At 40.7% G+C, this 20,345-nt stretch overlaps 1 protein-coding gene across 1 annotated transcript in view; it reads right to left on the bottom strand.

Annotated features, from left to right (window-relative positions):
- Nucleotides 1–803: 803 nt before the first annotated feature.
- LOC118904508 (androgen dependent TFPI regulating protein) overlaps nucleotides 804–20,345 on the bottom strand; it is a 92,401-nt gene continuing 72,859 nt past the window's right edge. Inside the window, exons 9-10 of the mRNA XM_036870718.1 lie at nucleotides 16,001–16,152; nucleotides 804–1,673 (exon numbers count right to left, since the gene is read on the bottom strand). Of these exons, the coding sequence (XP_036726613.1) occupies nucleotides 1,639–1,673; nucleotides 16,001–16,152 (187 nt within the window). The 3' untranslated portion in view covers nucleotides 804–1,638. The remainder of the gene's footprint in view (nucleotides 1,674–16,000; nucleotides 16,153–20,345) is intronic.

Below are 20,345 nucleotides of genomic sequence, written 5' to 3' on the forward strand. Positions count from 1 at the left end.
AAGGAAGCACTGTGTGCTTACATATGTGCTCGATGGGGAATGGTTCTGAGGTATTTCTGGTGTTGGAATAGATATTGCACAGTGGCCAGTCATGCAGCAATCCCAGTTTAATTTGGTCCTGGGGACAGTGAAACCACAAATAGAAATCTGCAAGCTCATCGCAGCCAAGAGCTTACTATGACTCCGAGAAGTATGCAGCCCATCTTTGGGGTGTGGAAAATTTGGGTGATCCCCTGCAGGCTTCACGTTTGGAGAATTTCCACTGTGACAACTGCTTCTGGGCTCCTGCTGAGACAGGTGCTAGGAGCAGTCAAGAAGCAGCAGGTGTGGGAAAAGAGGTGGTGTTCCCAACTTAATCCAAAAAGACTTGAGGCTCTTATTTGTATAACTGTAAGAGTAGGTTTCAAGCAGTTTTCTTGGTGCCTGTCCTAGTCTTCCCTTGGACTACCTGCCCTGTTGGGATAGTCTGCTCTCTTCTCTAACCCTATCAGACTGCCCTTGGTGTCCATTTCAACCAGATTTCTCCTCTGTAATGTTAGGTTGGGAAGCCCAAGTACAATTTACCCTGGTGCCCACACCCAACCCACATGGGCCTGTTGACCCATCGATGGACTTGAACATGTTTACCTACCACTAGTCATTTGTGTTCTTTACAAAGTATGTCTGTAAATAAAGACCCAGAAAAATCCTCTAGGAAAATTAAAGCAGGGTTCATTAATGTGCTTGTTAATCATCTGACAGTCAGCTTTGTTAAACCGTAAACTAATGCAGCAAAGTGCTCTGTACTTAAAGCAGTCTCAGCAGTCATCATAATCATATCACTTCCCATCCAGATTATTCCCCAAGTAAAATGTACATTTATTTGACAAATTAATCAATATACCAATGGAAGAGATTTTGACAATATCAGTGTGTTCAATGTTTACCTGCCCCAAATGCTTGCTCACAAGAGGGACAGATTTACCAATATTTTTTATAACTTATTTTCTCATTGCCCTAGTTAATTTGCTATTATACTAGGTAGACAGACAACTTCCAAAGCAGCCATCTCCCTACATTTCCATTTAGACTGAGAAAAAAATAGATGAGAAATCCATGAAAATAACTAGCTTATGAAAGTGCCTCTTTTTAGGAAAATTGGGATTATTCAAAAATGGCCCAGAACTGGGAGTTAGAAGATATGGGAGACAAAAGCTTTTATTTTGGTTCTGACGCTAATTCTTTGGCCTCATGCAGGTAACTTCTCATCTAGGTCCTCAGCATCCTCCTCTGTAAAGTGAATAGTTTGGATGATCCTAAGTTCCTTTCTCTCTCTAAACATTCTCTAACACCACATTTATGTGAGTTTCTTTGGCTTTGGGCCAGATGTTGACCACAGACCATCCTCCACAGAGGTCAGACGGATGTAACAAATTCTGTGACAGCAGGAATTGTTTTGGGTGTGTCCAGTAAAAGTTTTAAAAAAACAAGAGTCCTCAAATTCAGCTACCTTCATGGCTGTCTTATTAAATTTAAATATCATTCCCTGTCCTTTTTACCTTCCTTTGTTGCTCCACCACCTCCCTGCACCAGGAAGAAAAAAGATGAAAAAAACTCTCATGTTTTCTTCTTCCTCGGTTCTTGGAAAATGGTGTCTAATCACTTCCTCTTCTTCCTCGGCTGCATCGTGTCACCTGCACAAACAAGAACAGAAAGAGACCTTAGCCTTCAGGCTTTCCCTAATGGGTATTCTTGTGTGGGTGGACATTCACCCTGACTTGGGACAGTGGAAAGTTGAGGAAGCTTTTCTGAAGGCAAGATGATGTATTTTAAAGAGTTCTGGGAAACCACCAGCACTGCCGCAAGGGCAAGAAGGGACATCTTGCTGTCCTACTTGGTGCCTGGCTCACAGCCGGCCAGCTGACCAGCGGTGCAGTTCATATCGCGTGGCTCTGAATACGTCCTGTGAACCACTGATGGCTGTTGCTTTTGGCCATGTGTTTGTAGGCTGCACACAGTTCATCAACAAACTTTGAGACTTTGCAGATGGAGATGAACAAACCACATCAAATGAGAGAGGAAAGAGAAGAATGGATATTCACCTAACTAGGGGCCATTCTGTGACCTCTCACCAAATCAGCTTATTGGCCTGGGTAGAAAAGAACTGGCATATTGATTTAGTTTTTAGTAAGCTTATTACTAATTGTAATAAGTAATAAGCTTACTACTAATTAGGAATTACTAATTACCAATCTAATTGTAGCATTAGATTTCTAGAATGACTTCCATTTAGCCAACCATGGGTACCCCCATATTTAATGATCACAAATCTTTACATAAACTTTGAAACTTTGAAAACTTCATTAACTCATTGTCCTTCCTGTCTGTTGCCGAATGCAGTCTTTTTTCAGCTCAGCCTCTTCTCATCCATTCTGGAAGTTAGAGCCCTATTACTTCTGGCTCGGTATTACCATAGCAATCTCAGCTCCCAATTCCATGCTTTATGCTTCAGACCCTGCCCCCTCCATCAGTTATATCTTTAATAGTAAATTTTAAATATCTTATAATTTTATTTGCTGAAACTCCCCTTCTCAGAGGCTTTAGTGACTGATGACTTGAAGTCCTCCTGTGGCCCCCTCATCACACTGATTTTCTAGGGCAGACAGCTCCTAATCACACAGCCCTCGTGGCCACACTTGAATTCATGTCTCTCAGCATTTTTAGGCACAGTCCTCTCCTTTCTTCTGCTCCTCATCAATCCATACTATATCCAGTCACTCCGGTGAAGCCTAGCTGATTTATCCAGCTTTACATGCTTCGTGTTCTTTTCATTTATGCTTCCACTTGTTTTTCATTTTTCCCCAGTTAGGTCTTCTCTACATTAGGTCTATAAGGACAAACACAGTCTCTTCTCTTTTCTGAAATATACACTTAGGGCCTTTAATGAATCAGTTTTCAGATAAATAACATGTTAATTCTCCTGTGTTCAAGAGCTTGGTCAGTATAAACTTCTCAAAGTTGTTCCCTCTGTGGTCACTCTGAGGGCACCTAAAACTTTGTTTATCCATGTTGTTACCAACCCTCAACACTTCGAATCTAACTGTAATCAAAACCTCGCTTCTTCAACCCAGGGTTCCAAGGATTGGAGATTCCTTCTCCAGTTAAGAAACACAACAGAGCGTGATGGCTTAGAGAGAAACAGCAGAAGCAGCAGCAGAAGCGGTGGTGGGAAGTTCCTCTGGGGGAGGTGGGCAGATGGCTTCTCCCAGCGGATCAGGGTCTCCCCTGTCCAACACCTTGAAGCTAGATAGAGCACCAGGAAATTCCCACATGCCCACCCGTGTGCTAGAGAAGGCACCATCCCCAGATGTGTCTCTGTGTGGAGCTCTAACAGTCATTTCATTCTGTAGAGACGTACACGGTGTGACTATCACAGAAATCACATTTTTCTTTTTGTTTCTAGCAGGTGGGGATGGTTCCTTAGTCCTGAATTCTTATGAGGCTGAGCAGTCTCTAGACTTCTTTGAGTCTTCAGAATTTATCTCTGACCGTGTTTCCACAGTGCATGGCTGGAGATAAGGGAAGTGTTGACTTAGTAATAGACCATATTATCTTACCCAAAGTTCACAAAATGGATTTCAAACTGGTTGAGAAATAATGTTCCTTGTTATCACTCTTTTCCTCATTGAAGGGAGTCTTTCCCAGTGGAACACCTCCTAGTTGGTGGTTAGGGGGTTAGGTCCACCCTGATTTCATTTGTTTCAGTTTTTGTTTTACTGAAGTATATTTGATTTACAATGTTATATTAGTTTTAGGTATACAACATAGTGATTCAATATTTTTATAGATTATACTTCATTCAAAATTATTGTGAAATATTAGTTATATTTCCTGTGCTGTACACTATATCCTTGTATCTTATTTATTTTATACATAGTAGTTTGTACCTCTTAATCTCCTTCCCCTATCTTTCTCCTCCCCCACCCCTTTCCCCACTGGTAACCACTAGTTTGTTTTGTGTATCTATGAGTCTTTTTCTGTTTTATTATATTCATTCGTTTTATTTTTCAGATTCCACATATAAGTAAAAAGATACAGTATTTGTCTTTCTCTGTCTGACTTACTTCACTAAGTGTAATACCCTCCAGGTCCATCCATGTTGCTGTAAATGGCAAAATTTCATTCTTTTTTCTGGCTGAGTAATATTCATATGTTATCTTCTTTATCCATTCTTCTGATGATGGACACTTAGGTTGCTTCCATATCTTGGCTATTGTAAATAGTGCTTCTATAAATATTGGGGTGCATATATCTTTTCAAATTAGTGTTTTCCTTTTCTTTGGATGTATACCTAGGAGTGGAATTGCTGGGTCATATGGTAGTTCTATTTTTAATTTTTTGAGGAGCCAATTTACATTCCCACCAGTGTGTACTAGAGTTGCCTTGTCTCTCCATCCTTGCCAGCATTTATTATTATTTGTCTTTTTGACAATAATAGCTGTTCTAACAGGCGTGAGCTGATATCTCACTATGGTTTTGATTAGCATTCCCCTGATGATTAGTGATGCTGAGCATCTTTTCATGTGCTGGTTGGCCATCTGTATGACTTCTTTGGAAAAAAGTCTATTGAGGTCTTCTGCCCATTTTTTAATTGGATTGTTTGTTTTCTTGATATTGAGTCATATGAGCTCTTTAATATTTTGGATATTAACCTGTTATCAGACAAATCATTTGCAAATATCTTCTCTCATTCAATAGGTTGTCTTTTCATGTTGTCGTTGGTTTCCTTCACTGTGCAAAAGCTTTCAAGTTTAATTTGATGTAGTCTTATTTACTTATTTTTGCTTTTGTTTCTCTTGCCTGAGGAGACAGATCCAAAAAAAATATTGCTAAGATTTATGTCAAGGAATGTACTGCCTGTGTTTTCTTCTAGGAATTTTATGGTTTCCGGTCTTACATTTAGGTCTTTAATCCATTTTGAATTTATTTTTCTGTATGGTGTGAGAAAATGCTCTAATTTCATTCTTTCACATACACCTGTCCAGTTTTCCCAACACCACTTACTGAAGAGACTGTCTTTTTCCTGCTTTATATTTTTGCCTCCTTTGTTGTAGATTAATAGGCCATATGTGCATGGGCTTATTTCTGGGCTATTTATTCTGTTCCATTGATCTGTGTGTCTGTTTTTGTGCCAGTATCATACTGTTTTGATGACTATAGCTTTGTAGTATAGTCTAAAGTCTGGGCACATGATGCTTCCAGATTTGTTCTTTTTTCTCAAGATTACTTTGGCTCTGCAGGGACTTTTGTTCTTCCATACAAATTTTGGAAATTTTTGTTCTAGTTCTGTGAAAATGTCATGTGAGTGTTTCAATAGGGATTGTATTGAATCTGTAGATTGCTTTGGGCAGTATGGACATTTTAACAATATTAATCCATGAACACAGAATCTTTCCATTTAATAGTATCATCTTCAGTTTCTTTTATCAGTGCCTTATGTTTTTAGGGAATAGGTCTTTTCACTTCACTGGGTGAGTTTATTCCTAGATATTTTATTGTTTTTGATGTGATTGTAAATGGGATGATTTCTTACTTTCTCTGTCCGATAGTTCATTATTAGTGTATAGAAAAGCAATAGATTTCTGTATTCATCTTGTATCCTGAAACTTTAGTGAATTCATTTATTTGTTCTAATAGGTTTTTTTGGTGGAGACTTTAGTGTTTTCTATATATAGTATCATGTCTGCAAATAGTAACAGTTTGACTTCTTCCATTCCAATTTGAATGCCTTTTAATTCTTTTTCTTGTCTGAGTGCTGTGGCTAGGACTTCCAATACTATGTTAAATAGAAATGGTGAGAGTGGGCATCCTTGTCTTGATCCTGATTGTAGAGGAAAAACTTTGCTTTTCACTGTTGTATATGATGTTAGCTGTGGGCCTTTATTATGTTGAGATATGTTCCCTCTGTACCAACTTTGTTGAGAGTTTTTATTATGAATGAGCGTTGAATTTTGTCAGATGCTTTTTTTTGCATCCATTGAGATTATCATGTGATTTTTATCCTTCATTTTGTTAATGTGGTATATCACATTGATTGATTTGCAGATATTGAATCATTCTTGCATCCCTGGAATAAATCCCACTTGATTATGGTGTATGATCATTTGTATATGTTATTGAATTCAATTTGCTAATATTTTGTTGAGAGTTTTTGTGTCTATATTTATCAGGAATATTGGCCTGTAATTTTCTTTTTGTGTAGTGTCTTTGTCTAGTTTTGGTATCAGAGTAATGGTGGCCTCATAGAATGAATTTGGGAGTGTTCTCTCCTCTTCAATTTTCTGGAATAGTTTGAGAAGGATAGGTATTGACTCTTGTTTATTTGTTTGGTAGAATTCCCCCTGTGAAGTTGTCCAGTCCTGGACTTTTGTTTGTTTGGGGAGTATTTTGATTACTGAGTCAATTACAATACTAGTAATCGGTCTGTTCAGATGATCTATTTCTTCCTGATTTTGTCTTGGAAGATTGCATGTTTCTAGGAATTTATCCATTTCTTCTACATTGTCCAATTTGTTGGCATACAACTGTTTGTAGTGATTTCTTATGATTTTTTGTATCTCTGTGATATAGTTTGTTATTTCTCCTCTTTGGTTTCTTATTTTATTTGGGTCCTTTCTTTTCTTCTTGATGAGCCTAGCTAAAAGCTTATAAATTTTGTTTATCTTTTCAAAAAACCATCTTTTGGTTTTATCGGTCTCTTCTATTTTTTAATCTCTATTTTATTTTCTCTCTGATCTTTATTATTTCCTTCCTTCTGCTGATTTTGGGCTTTTTGTTCTTTGTCTAATCCCTTCAGATGGTAGATTAGGTTGTATGAGATTTTTTGCTTGTTTCTTTCTTGAGATGTGCCTGTATCACTGTTAACTTTCCTCTTAGGACTGCTTTTGCTGTGTCCCATAGATTTTGGAAAGTTGTGTTTTTATTTTCATTTGTCTCGAGGCATTTTCTGATTTCCTCTTCAATTTTTTTGTTGACCCCTTGGTTTTTCAGTAGCAGGTAGTTTAGCCTCCATGTGTTTGTGTTTTTCTAAGTTTTCTTCCTGTAATTGGTTTCTAGTTTCATACTGCTGTGGTCAGAAAGGATGCTTGATACAATTTCTATCCTCTTAAATTTTTTTGAGACTTGTTTTGTGGCCTGGAATGTGATCTATCCTGGAGTACACTCTATGTGCACTTAAAAAGAAAGTGTATTCTGCTTTTTTGGATGGAATGTCCTGTAGTTATAAGTCCAACTACTCTAATGTGTCACTTAAGTCTACTGTTTCCTCATTGATTTTCTTTCTGGATGATCTGTCCATTGATGTACATGGGGTGTTGAAGTCCCCTATTATTTTATTATTGTCAATTTCTCTTTTTATGTCTGTTAACATTTGCTTTATAAATTTAGGTGCTCCTATACTAGATGCATATATGTTTATGAACATTATAGCTTCTTCTTGTATTGATCCCTTTATCATTATGTAATGTTCTTCTTTGTCTTTTATTACAGACTTTGTTTTAAAGTCTACTTTGTCTGATATGAGCATGGCTACCCCAGCTTTCTATTCATTTCCATTTGCATGCAATATCTTTTTCCATCCCCTAACTTGCAGTCTGTGTTTCCTTAGCTCTGAAGTGAGTCTCTTGTAGGCAGCATGTTTTTTTATTCAGTCAGCTACTCTATGTCTTTTGATTGGAGCATTTAGTGCATTTTTATTTAAAGTGATTGTTGATAGGTATGTACTTAATGCCATTTTGTTATTTGTTTTCTGATTGTTTTTGTAGTTCTTCTCTATTCTTTTCTTCTTCCTATGGTCTCTTCCCTTGTGATTTGATGATTTTCTTTAATGTTATGTTTATGTTCCTTTCTAGTTTTTGTATATATATTGTAGTTTTTTGACTTGTGGTTATCATGCAGTTCATATATATTGATCTATAACTATATCTATTTATTTTAAACTGGTAGTCCTTTAAGTTCAAACACATTCTAAAAGGTCTACATTTTTTCTCCCCCCACACCATGTTTTGTATTTTTGATGTAATATTTTACATCTTCATGTCTGTCCCTTACCTGTTTATTATAGTTACAGTTGATTTTACATTTTTGTCTTCTAACCTTCATACAAACTTATTTCAGTGGTTGATCCACAGTCTTTATATTTGTCTTTACTAGTAGGATTTTCCCCTTCCTATAATTTCTTATCTCTTGATATAGCCTTTTCATTTTCATTTAAAGACTCCTTAACACTTCTTGTAATATTGGTTTAATATTGATGAATGTTAGTTTTTGCTTGTCTGAGAAACTCTTTCTCTCTCCTTCAATTCTGAATGATAACCTTGCTGGGAGGCGTATCCCAGGTTGTAAGTTTTTTCCTTTCAGCACTTTATCTATATCATGCCACTCCCTTCTAGCCTGTAAAGTTTCTGCTGCAAAATCAGTTGATAACCTTATGGGGGTTCCCTTGTAGGTGACTCTTTGTTTTTCTCTTGCCACCTTTAGAATTCTCTTTTTATCTTTAACTTTTGCCATTTTAATTATGATATGTTTTGGTGTGGGTCTCTTTGAGTTCATCTTGTTTGGAACTCTCTGTGCTTCTTGTACCTGGATATCTGTTTCCTTCTTCAGGTTTGGGAAGTTTTGAGTCCCAGTTTTATCAGTTACATTTTCTACCCTTTTTTCTCTCTCTTCTCCTTTTGGGAACTCTATAAGTCAAATGTTAGTACGATTGATGTTGTCCCAGAGGTCACTTAGACCATTCTCATTTTTAAAGATTTGTTCTCCTTTTTGCTGTTCTGATTGGGTGACTTCCATTATTCTATCTTTCAGATTGCTTATGCATTGTTCTATATCACCTAATCTCCTGTTCATGCCATCTAGTGTGTTTTTCATTTCAGTTATTGTATTCTTCAACTCTGACTGGTTCTTTCCTGTATTTTCTAGTTCTTTGTTGAATTCTCATCGTGTTCATCTGTTCTTTTCCCCAGTTCAGTTAATATTTTTATTACTATTTCTTTGTACTCTTTGTCAGATAAATTATTTATCTCTGTTTCATTAGCATTTTTTCAGGTATTTTTTTCTTGTTTCATTTTGTCTTCCCATTTTGTTTAACTTTCTTCGTCTGTGTGAAATCAGGTGAAACAGTTGCCTGTCCTAGTCTTGATGTCACGTCCTCGTGTGGGACCATTCCCGTGCAGTCTGTGTGAGCCCAGTGGCTTTGGTGGGAGAGCTGGATTTGAGGTGAGCATGATCTGCATCTTCCCCCAGGGTGTGCTGGTAGCCACTGCCTTGGTGGGAGGTAGGCCTGGCGTTGGAGGGGCTAGAGCCAGAGCCAGGTGCAAGCCAGGGCTGCTTCTGTGCTCAATGACTGTCACTGCTCTGTTGGGGGTTGGGGTGAGGGCGGAGGGGCTGGAGCAGGAGCCCTGAGGGAGCTGGGTTTCTCTTGGGTATGATGGCAGTCTCCATCTTGGTTTGGGACAAGGTCAGGGCCTAAGGTCTTGGGGCCGCACTTCTGTGCTGGTTTTACTTTTTCCCCAGTGTGTGCCCTCAGTTAGAGGCTGGGTCAGGGCTGGAGGGGTTAGTGCCATGCCACTGAGCTGACCCCACCCCTCCTCCCCCAAGTGTGCACAGAGATCTGTGCTCCAGCGATGGCATTCTCCGTCCGGAGTGTGGGCAGGGATTTGTGAGCTGGTAATGGTTGCCTCTACCCTGGTCAGAGGCAGGGCCAGGGTCCAAGCCAGCTCCATTCCCTCCAAGTGTGCACATTCTCGTGGGCATGGCAGCCTCTGCCTTAGTGGAGAGCAGCGCTGGAGCAAGAGGGGCTGGAGCAGGTGCCTGGTGCAGGCTGGGGGCACACTGGGATGGTCCCTAGGCATTTTTCAATCAGCTGCCTCTTTGCTGTCACTGGGAGTAAGCAGATCTGTGCGTGTGCTCTTCAAGAGTGGAGTCTCAGTTTCTTACAGCCCTTATTAGTAAATCCCACTGGTTTTCAAGCCAGCCAAGGGGGCTCGTCTTCCCCATGTCAGACCCAAGGGCTGAGGTGCCTAATATATGGCTCGCACCCCTCGTTCCCCAGGGAGGCTCCCTTAGCTTGTGATAGCCCCTCCTCCTCTGTGTCCCCCACCAGCGGTGCGGGTCCTGACCAGATGGCTTCTTCTCCCTTCCTGCTCAACTCCGTGTGGACCTTTCTGTACAGCCTTGGTTGTAGAATAGCTATTCTGCTAGTCCCCAGGTCAGTTTCAGTGAGAGAAGCTCTATATGCAGTTGTAGTTTTGATGTGTTCATGAGGGAAGGTGAGCCCAGTGTCGTCCTACTACACCATTTTGATCTCCTCCCACCCTGGATTATTTTAGTCCTTTCTTTATCCTATGTTAGTACCAAGGAGTAGAGGTATTTTAGGCCAAACATTTAATGTTCGTCTTGTGCAAGATTCAAACATTTTCTGCTGGCGTGGTAAGGGAAACCATTCCTTTAGTCAACATCACTATGGATACATACGTAATTATATACCTTATTATTCCAATAGTTGGAACACAGGATAAGTAAAAGCATACTATTAAAAGAAAAGATTTACACCTATGTATCTACCATCACAAAAGCTACTGCTAGACTTTGAACTGAAAATTTGAAGAACATTTGCCTGGTTTTAGAGGCTTGGCTTGGAAAAGGGTGAGAAGGCAGATTGTGGGGGGGGGGATATGAGGTGTTAGAAGAATGAGATTTGAACATAGTACAAGTGAGTACAAGATTTGAATGTAGTTGAGTACAAGAACATGAGTACAAGTCACAGTGCAGAAGTAGTAGGAGGAGATGGAGTTGAGAGCTGGCTGGAGAAACCCTAGTGGGGAAAGAGGCTGCGGAAGAGGGAGAAGTAATAACCCCTAGTGGACTCTCTGAGCTTAGGGAGATGAAGTTAGGACAAGAAATGCAAAAAGGAGATGTATTTTTCTAATGGACTAAATGGTTCCCAGTGAGGCCATGCTTTATAAATACACGTGGAGTCAACTCATGATAAGATATTTTTTAATGAAATAATTAGGGACAACATGCAAGATAGACCTTATAATAAATTTCTTTATGGGTAAAACTAAGTAGGTAAGCTAGATGGCCTCTAAGCAGCTTTCAACAATAAAATCTCTTTTAAATAAATCTGATCTGTAGGAAATAGTATTAAAGGAAGGTTTTAATATCATTCTGTCCAAGGCACTGTGACAAGGTCACTTGGCCAGATTGGAATTTTCAGCTTATAAACTATCCTGGGTGAAAAGGATCTGTGGTCTTGGGCCCTGACAAAGGATACCCCTGGCATATATCCCTCAGTGAATGTAAGGAGAGGGGCCGTGGGCCACAGGTAAGCTGACTGCTTCTCCAGCTACACCTACATATAAGAGGCCGTCCATTTTGGCCTGGAGGCACTTAGTCCCTTTCAGTGCCTGGTATATCTTGTAGATTGGGTTTCTCTTCCTGATGGACTTGTGTCCTGGTGTCAACATCCTTATGTCTTATCAAGAAGGAAAAAAAAAAAGAGAGAAAATTAAGTAGTTAAGTGGCAGAGAAGGAGGCCTATACTGGGACCCCCTGACAGCCCCTTTCTCCCATTCAGAGTGGAAATAATCTGTCTGGAGTATCCCTAGATGCTCAGCCATGGTGAGCCAAGTTTTCAGTGATCTACCAAAGACTGCTTCCCCCTGCCGGCTTCCATCATTGTTTGAAATCAGTGTTTCACCTAGCTCTGCCTGAAAAGTAGAAATTGACTCTTTCCTGGTGGGTATCTGGTCCCAGTAATTGACTCAGTGCTTGTCCACCCTTCTGTTCCATGACACAGAAAAGCTAGCACAGGTCAGGAAATGAGATGGTGACAAGTCAAGCAGGGTGGCCCTCTGGAACCTCTTGAGAGCTTTTTGAAGGCCAGCAGGACCTTCCTGAGGGCTTGACAACAGTTGTCTCCCTGGCGCACAGGGTCAGCTCTATGCATCTGTATACCCCTAGAGAATGTCACACACTTTCCAAGTTTACATTTGATTCCTGGTATCACTCCTTATTATTGCCCTTCTCAGTCTCTTCTTCCTTTTCACCCACTGACATGACACACGAGGAGGTAGAAAGTGGGTAGACGTGACCATCATTTCCAACACCCTTCTCAGCCAAGCAGCTGACTTGGGAGAATACCACATTGGACAAGGATGCTTGTAGACATAACTATTTAAACTGAAAGGAGTCCAGGGTCCTGTGGCACATAGGGCCTTGCTCTCAGACCAGCAGTGTCAGTCTCTCTGGGGCACATGTTAGAAGGACAGAATCCCAAGCTATCCTCCAGATCTACTGAATGAGAATCTACATTTTAACAAGATCCTAATTTTAACAAGATTTTCAGGCACATACAGGTTTGAGAAGCGCTGTTCTGTGACAGTGGTTCTTGACCCTGACTGCAAATTAAAATAACTGGGAAGCTTTTCAAAATACCAGTGCTGAGTCCCCATCTCCATAGATAGATTTAATTGGCCTGGGGTGGACCTGGGAGTTAGTATTCTTAAAATTCCCCTAGAGATTTTGTAATGTGCAGTCAAGATCGAGCATTACTGCTAAGAGAGATACTTGCATATTACCTGGGTCTTGACCGATACTTCTTGATCACTTGGTTAGTTGGCTGGCGACTCCCAACCAGGCCACCCTATGGCTCAGAAATTTCAGAAGCAGAGATTCTAATCAATTCTAATCTCAATTAGCCCAGCCTCCTGCTTCACTCTGTAAGTTCTTCAGGAACTACACCATCTCTGTCAGTTTGCATTCAGTCAGGTGGCTGTTACTTTTAATCACCTTCAGCTGGGGAAACTGGTAATTTATGCATGAAGTTGAAGGGGATGATTGGAATATCCACATAGAAAAGAAGGTTACTGATTTTTCCTTGGAAAGAATGAAATTAACAGCAATAGTGACTAACCCTGTGTGCCAGATCCTATACTTGGCAGTTGACACGTCCCAAGTCATTTATTATCCTCCAGAATCCCACGAGGAGGGTACTAATATTGTCTCCATGATGAGAGAGAAAACTGGAACACGAAGACATTGAGTGCCTCGCCCAGTGAAACAGGTCTATAAGTGGTAAGCCCAAGGTAGGAACCCAGGCAATCAGGCACAGAACTTTTCTCCAAACCACAGCCGCCCACTGCATCACTAAAGCACTCCTTTGAATTTCTGCTCTCATCCAAGGAAGCTCAGGCTGTGGGAAAAGGTGAGAAAGTAGAATTAGCCCTGAATTTGGACAGAGTAGGTGGCCACTTAACATGTTTCCATAGATCCAGAACAGAGGGTCTAGAGGGGGACTCAGAGATAGAGGGAACCGCACAGTGTGTTGTCCAAGCCTAGACAATGAAAAATTCTATTCACACTGGCACAGCTGGCATTAACCAGGACTGTCCTAGGCAAACTGAGATGTGCAACTGCCTTTCTTATAGGTCGTCTCATCAGCGAGGAGTTGAAGTGCATTAATACAGGATACATAGTTGGTTTGTGGCCAGGTGAAGGACATATCCTAGTTTGCTTGATTCCTATTCCGATGCTCTTCTCCTGTTTTGTATTGCCTGCCCTAGTTTTCATCTCTTTTTCGGCAACTCTCTAACCAGTATACCGTATCATACCCTCCTATTCTCCTTAAACTCCCTGTCCCACACTTTAATCTCCAACCAGTAGAGTCACTCCTTGACCACTGTCTCCAGAACAACTTTGCACAAAGTCCCATTTAATGCCTAGAGAGAAGAGGCCTTGAATATCCTCTGTTTGTGTTGATTGATCCATTTAATATTGGGGACGCTAATGGAAATGGGGGATTCAAAGATGGATAAGACATACTTCTACCCCTTAAGAAACTCAGGGTCTAGTGTAAAAACAAATCTCGGGGCAGACCAGGGGAGGCTTCCTAGAAGAGGTGAGTTGAAATGAATGAGTGGGTGTGAGACAGGCAAAGACTGGGGGAAGTGAGAGAGCCCATGGAGGTGAGAAACATCAATGTGTAGGGGAAACAAGCGGTTCCGTGCTGCTGGGGCACAAGTTTAGAAGAAGGAGAGTAAGAGTCAAGGCAGGGACTGGCTCACAGTGTGCCATTCCAAGGGCTTGGATTTTCATCTGATGAGGGAAGGCTGACTGCTTTCAGCGGACTAGGACACGGGAAAATGTGTTCACATATACAGCTCTGTTTAGTCTTAGGTGATTGAAGTGTTCACTGCCATTGGAATTTTAAATGGTCTAATTTCTCTTTTTAATTTCTTATTTAACCATTTATAATTAAGATCAGTTCAGAATTTAACACATTTATGATCCTATTCTGATGCTATATAGAACTTTTTACCCATTCTATTCTTAAGGAGTTTAAAATCTAGAGAGAAGAGAGAGACACATAGCCACTGACGGTAGTGTCCGTCGTTCACATGAACATTCACATATGCATGATGCAAATGAGGGTCCACACGTTGATGCCAGCCTGCTTGCTCATTGGGATTCAACTGTAGTAGACAATTGGATGTAGCACTTAAACAATGAGGCTTATTAAAAAGAGCTTTGTGTTGAAAATAGTATTGATTTAAAAAGTTATTGTTCTCTAAGCACTGAGTAATCACTTTTTTTCTCTGCACATTTTCTGCCAAGTTTTAAATGGATTAGTGTCTTGCTTTCTTTCTTTTTTTTTTTTTTTTAATATAGATTTGGGGAAGGCATCAACAATCTACCCAGAACTTCAAGGAGCCAAAACTAGTTAGAATTAGATGTCAGCACATCTGAAATGTCAACACATTTTTTTCTGGATAATTTCCTGTGATTTGAAATCCTGATTTTTTGAGTCATTTTTAGTATTCCATTTTTTAAGTGTTTGCTTTCAAGGAGGATATTGCCTCTGAGGCTTTCTCAACCAGTTAAATTCTCCAAGAGCAGAAAATATGTGAAAAAGCCAAGTTGCATGCTTATTTCTCCAGGGTCTCAGTCTCCTCTCAGAAATACAGACTCTTGTACTGAACCTTCTGAGACTGTCGTTTTTTTTGCATACACAGGCTTACGTTTTCACACCAGTTCATAGATTGGGCGGAAGATGCCACTTCTATTTTAATAGAACAGAATGGCATGTGGGTGTGTGATGTGGGGGACTGTGTGTGACTCTTGCCTTCCTTATATACAAAATCAGAGTGGAGTTCCTGCACTTCTCCTTGGATAGGTAAAAAATCCTGGCTATTTTGCAACCTGACTTTTTGGTGGTTACTTTTCCGACAGAAAATATTCTGGGAGGTGAGGGCAGTAGGGGAAGCAGGGAGAGAATAAAATCTTCCACTTTGAAATCAACTAAGTTAAGATTGCTTTTTTTCTATGAAGAAGCAACATGGTTCTGCCTACCTATAATTAGAAAGCTTAGCTTACGGGCATATTCACATTGCCTAAACCCCAAGTGAGAATTTCAGTCTCAAGTACAGGGTGTGATTCTACCTGGTGAACACTTTACTAAAGGTTGAGAAGCAACCTCATGAGAGAGGGATGGGAACACATCAGGGAAGGCACTGCTGAGGGTGGAAGAGCTAAGAGGGTCATCTGGATCCATTTCTTTCAAAGAGGAATTCTCGGCATTTAATAACTTGTGAACCTCAAGTCCTCACTTAAGGGAGGGAGAGACCTTGAGTCGGTTTTTTCATGCAGGGGTTGGTGATACCCGTGCTCTCTGGGTCCTGAGCTCTCTAAACAAGATGATTTTTAGCCTTAAAGTTAAATGAGGTGAAAAAAAAAAAAAAAAAAAGTTAAATGAGGTGTTGTTTGAAGGAGAAGGGGAGATAATTTGATGGGGTCCTTTGAGAAAGTATGAACTTCCCCCAGGCTTTTCCTTTGCCGGCTTTGGACAAAGGCATCAAACATCACTGCTTTCTGCATTACTGGTTTCTCCTTCTGTTTCCAGGAGGAGTCAAGAGAGCATAAGGAAGAAGTGTTTCTGTAGGTAAGAGAGAGATGAACTGACCCCATTTCCAGTGGTTGAGCTTCTCTCCAAATAGGTAGATGCCGACACTAAAGACGTAGCTGAGAGAGAAGAAGGCTGCTAGACCCACTGGGCTGAGTTTGGCAAACACGGGATACACCCATGTACCGGTCTCAGAGTAGATCCATAGAACCCTGCAGAAAAGGACAAATCACAATGATTAGGACAGCAGGGGAAAAAAGCCGTAGTCTCTCTTCAAGATCATTGGGGTTCTGGAGTCCAGGCAGAGGAAAAGAAGCCACAGGGGACATTTAACAGCCGAGGTGTTTCCCGAACCTACAGAAGTGAGTGTTCTCTGGATAAATAGACTGATTCATTGAGACATTCTGTTTCAGGCGCTGGGCTTGGCTATTTTACCTAATCCATTAAAATTCAATGATGGTAAAAGACAATGGGAGAACACTGAACACATCATTAGCCAAACAAAATGTATAAGAACATGAATTATTTCTTTCCCTGAAAGATATGACCTGCTGAGACATTGAACTTGCTAAGATGGTGCCCATTTGCTCACTCTCAGCCAGACAAGTGGGGTTTGCTTTTCTGTGCCTAAGAGTTAAGTGTAGCTTTCCATTAGCTCTCCAAGCCTGTTGGGGTAGGAGAGGCAGAGATTGAGCATTATTACTATAATACAGTAGACCTGGGGTTTAATTGTGGGCCTAGATTTCAGCTCGTGGAAATAGCCACGGATAGAGTATTAAGTAGGAATAGATGGATCTACAGGAGGCTCAGATCTTGCTCATGTGAGGATAGAATATAAATCATTTCTGTCAGCCAAGAGAAGGAAAAGAAATGCTAGGAGAGGAGCCACAATGTCTAAGTGAAGCCTAAAAATGCAGTTTGCTGGAAACAAACTGCACCGGAAGATGCCAAAGTCTGAAATAACTTTTAAAATTAAATACGGGGAAGATGATGTATCAGCTACAGTTTATAATCGGTTAAGAGTACGGAATATGGAACCAGGCTTCTGTGCTTCGAATTCTAGTTGTGCTACCTGCTAGCTGTGTTACCGTCACTAATTTATTCAACTTTTCTCTCCCCCTACCCTCATGTATAAAGTAGGGGTACAAACAGCATACAGCTTACAAGGCTATTGTAAAGATTAAGGGAGTTAATTTAGCACATGTAAATTACATAGAACAGTGCCTGGCAGATTGTAATCATTTTATAAGAGTTTAAAAGTTTCTCTCCTCTGAGGGAATACACAGTGGGTGTCGCCTCAGCAATCTTTCTTTGAGGCTATTCATCTCTTGTAAAAATTAGGGTAGCCTAGGTTATGCTTCAGAAACAACGTTCATATGTGGATATCCCAAGTTGTCAAAGGAGTTCAGATGGAAGAATGAAATTCTGTGCTTAATTAAACTTTCAGAACCCAAGTGCAATCTTGGTTGTTTCAAATACTTTAAGTTTGTCAAATGCTTTGCTGGAAGAGAGGGGCTAACATCAGGGCCAGGACTAGGGTGAGGCAAGGGAGGCACCTATGGCATAAAATTTAAGAAGTCATCTCTGTGCATCAAAGGACACAGTCAACAGAATAAAAAGGCAACTTATAGAATGGGAAAAATATTTGCAAATCATGCATCTGATATGGGATTATTATCCAGAATATATAAAGAACTCCTAGAACTCAACAACAAAAAATAAACAATCCAATTAAAAATGGACACAGGACTTGAAGAGACATTTCTATGAAGAAGATATACAAATGGCCAACAAACACATGAGAAGATACTCAGTGTCACTAGTCATTAGAGAAATGTGAATCAAAACTATAATGAGATTCCACTTCACACCTATTAGGGTATCTTCTATCAAAAAACCCCCAGAGAATATCAGGTGTTGAAGAGGGTGTGGAGAAATTGGAACCCCTGTGCACTGTTGGTAGGAATGTAAGGTGGTGTAACTGCTGTGGAAAACAGTATAGCAGTTCCTCAAAAAATTAAACCTAGAATTACCATATGATCCAGCAATTCCATTTCTGGGTACATACTCCAAAGTATTAAAAGCAAGGACTCAAAGAGATATTTGTACTCTCATGTTCACAGCAGCATTATTCACAATCGGTAAAATATGGGAGCAACCCAAGTGTCCATTTAAGGACGAACAGATAAATAAAATGTGGTACAGTTATATACACACAATGGAATGTTATGCAACCTTTAAAAGGAAGGAAATCCTGGGACTTCCCTGGTGGTGCAGTGGTTAAGAATCGCCTGCCAATGCAGGGGACACGGGTTCGAGCCCTGGTCCAGGAAGATCCCACATGCCACGGAGCAACTAAGCCTGTGTGCCACAACTACTGAGGCTGTGCTCTAGGACCTGCGTGCCACAACTCCTGAGCCCGCATGCTGCAACTACTGAAGCCTGCGTGCCTAGAGCCCATGCTCAGCAGCAAGAGAAGCCAGCGCACCTCAACGAAGAGTAGCCCCCATTCGCCGCAACTAGAGAAAGCCCATGCGCAGCAACGAAGACCCAACGCAGCCAAAAATAAATTAAAAAAAAAAAAAAAAAAGGAAGGAAATCCTGACATATGCTATAACTTGAGGATATTATGTTAGGTAAAATAAGCCAGTCACAAAAGGACAAATACTGTATGATTTCACTTATATGAAGTACTTAGAGTCATCAAATTCATAGAGACAAAGTAGAATGGAGCTGGGGGGAAGGAGGAAATGGGGAGTTTGGGAAGAAAAGCATTCTGGAGAAGGATAGTGGTGATGGCTGCACAACAATGTTAATGTCCTTAATGCCACTAAACTGTATACTTAAAAATTGTAAATTTTGCGTTATGTGTATTTTACCACAATAAAAAAGAAAATTTAAGGAGGCATCAGTCTCAGGTTTCTGCATGTGTAGTATTGTCCCTTGGGCCCTAGTCCTGGCCCTGCTGGTATCACTCTGCTGCCCCAGACTTGTCTAGATGCTACTCTCATGTACTCAAAACTGCACTAGATTGAAAACAAGTAATAATTGTTATCATTGTTACTAATATTAGAATTCTGTGAGCTGTGCACCCATGGATGCGTTTTAGAAGGATATCTACAGCACTTCTTTCCTGTGTGCCTGTCTCTCCTGACAGGCCGGAGGAAGTCTAAGGGACAGAAAGTAAATATCCTCAAGTAGCTAAGGCCAGGAGTTTGGCGTCAGCGACGAGATCTAAATACACTCCAAACGGGTTGCATTAATTAGTTCACTTTGTTTTCTTTATGTACTTGAAATTAGGGCTTCCTAGTTTCCATGCACATTTATATAAGATAGTCTACAAATAAGGACATTCCTCTAGAAGCCTGGAAAGTTTCTGTTTATTTACTTCATTTTTGTTTCCTCCAGCGTAAGGTTTGTAAAGGAAAGTTCCTGAAGTAAGCTAATGAAGTCTGCACTTTCACAGAGAAGGTGCAAAGAAAGTTATAGGTGTGTTAACTGACAGTGGGAAAAGTAATGCAAATACAATTAGAGCATGAGGCATGATTGCAGTCATTTAATGAAGGGCAGTCAGCAGAGAGGCCTGAGTGCAGAGATAGTCATGGTCAGGTGCTGTCACCTCTTTATGGCTTCTGGAATCTATGTTAAAAGGGGGGAGAGAGAGAGAGAGAGAAGGGGAGAAGGAAGGAGGGGGGGAAAGAAGGAAGGGAGGGAGGGAGGGAAAGGCACTCAGCACGTGTGCAGCCGAATTGTCCTTGTCCTCCTTCTCAGTCAATGTCAGCTCTTCCCTAGCTGCCATATATGATCCCATGGAATCATATTTAAATATTGCTGCAGTGCACTCATTTCATGATCTCAATCCAGGCTCCTTCATCTCGTATACGTTTCTATAATTGTCTACTCACTGGGCTTTCTTGCTCACATCAATCCACTTTCCACAATGCAGTAACCCAATAATCTCTCTAAAAGAAAACAATCTGTTCATGGTGCTCCCCTGCTTCCAGTGGACCCACGTTGCTTTAGGAAAACACCCAAGCTCCTTCCCCTGGCCTACCTGGCCCTGCCCTGCCTACCCATCCACCCATCCACCCTCAGATCTGCAGTCTAACCCTTTCTGTTTCTTGAATGAACCCAGCTCTACAGCTTCTGGTCTTCACACAGGCTATTGTCTCTGCTTGGAACACCTCTGCCTTTACCCTTCCTAGGACATACTTCTTGCTCTGTCCCTGGCTGAATCTTACTCATGCTTTGAATTTCAGCTTAAAAGTTGATTTCTCCAGAAAAAATTTCCTGACCATTCTTCCCACAACCCATATTTGGTTAGGTTGTTATGTGCTTCCCCTACCATGAATTTACCCTTGTTGCATATTTGACTGTCTTTCTCCAGAGCTTCTGGAAGCTTTGT

This window comes from Balaenoptera musculus, chromosome 11, assembly GCF_009873245.2.
Source record: "Balaenoptera musculus isolate JJ_BM4_2016_0621 chromosome 11, mBalMus1.pri.v3, whole genome shotgun sequence".
NCBI classification, from domain to species: domain Eukaryota; kingdom Metazoa; phylum Chordata; class Mammalia; order Artiodactyla; family Balaenopteridae; genus Balaenoptera; species Balaenoptera musculus.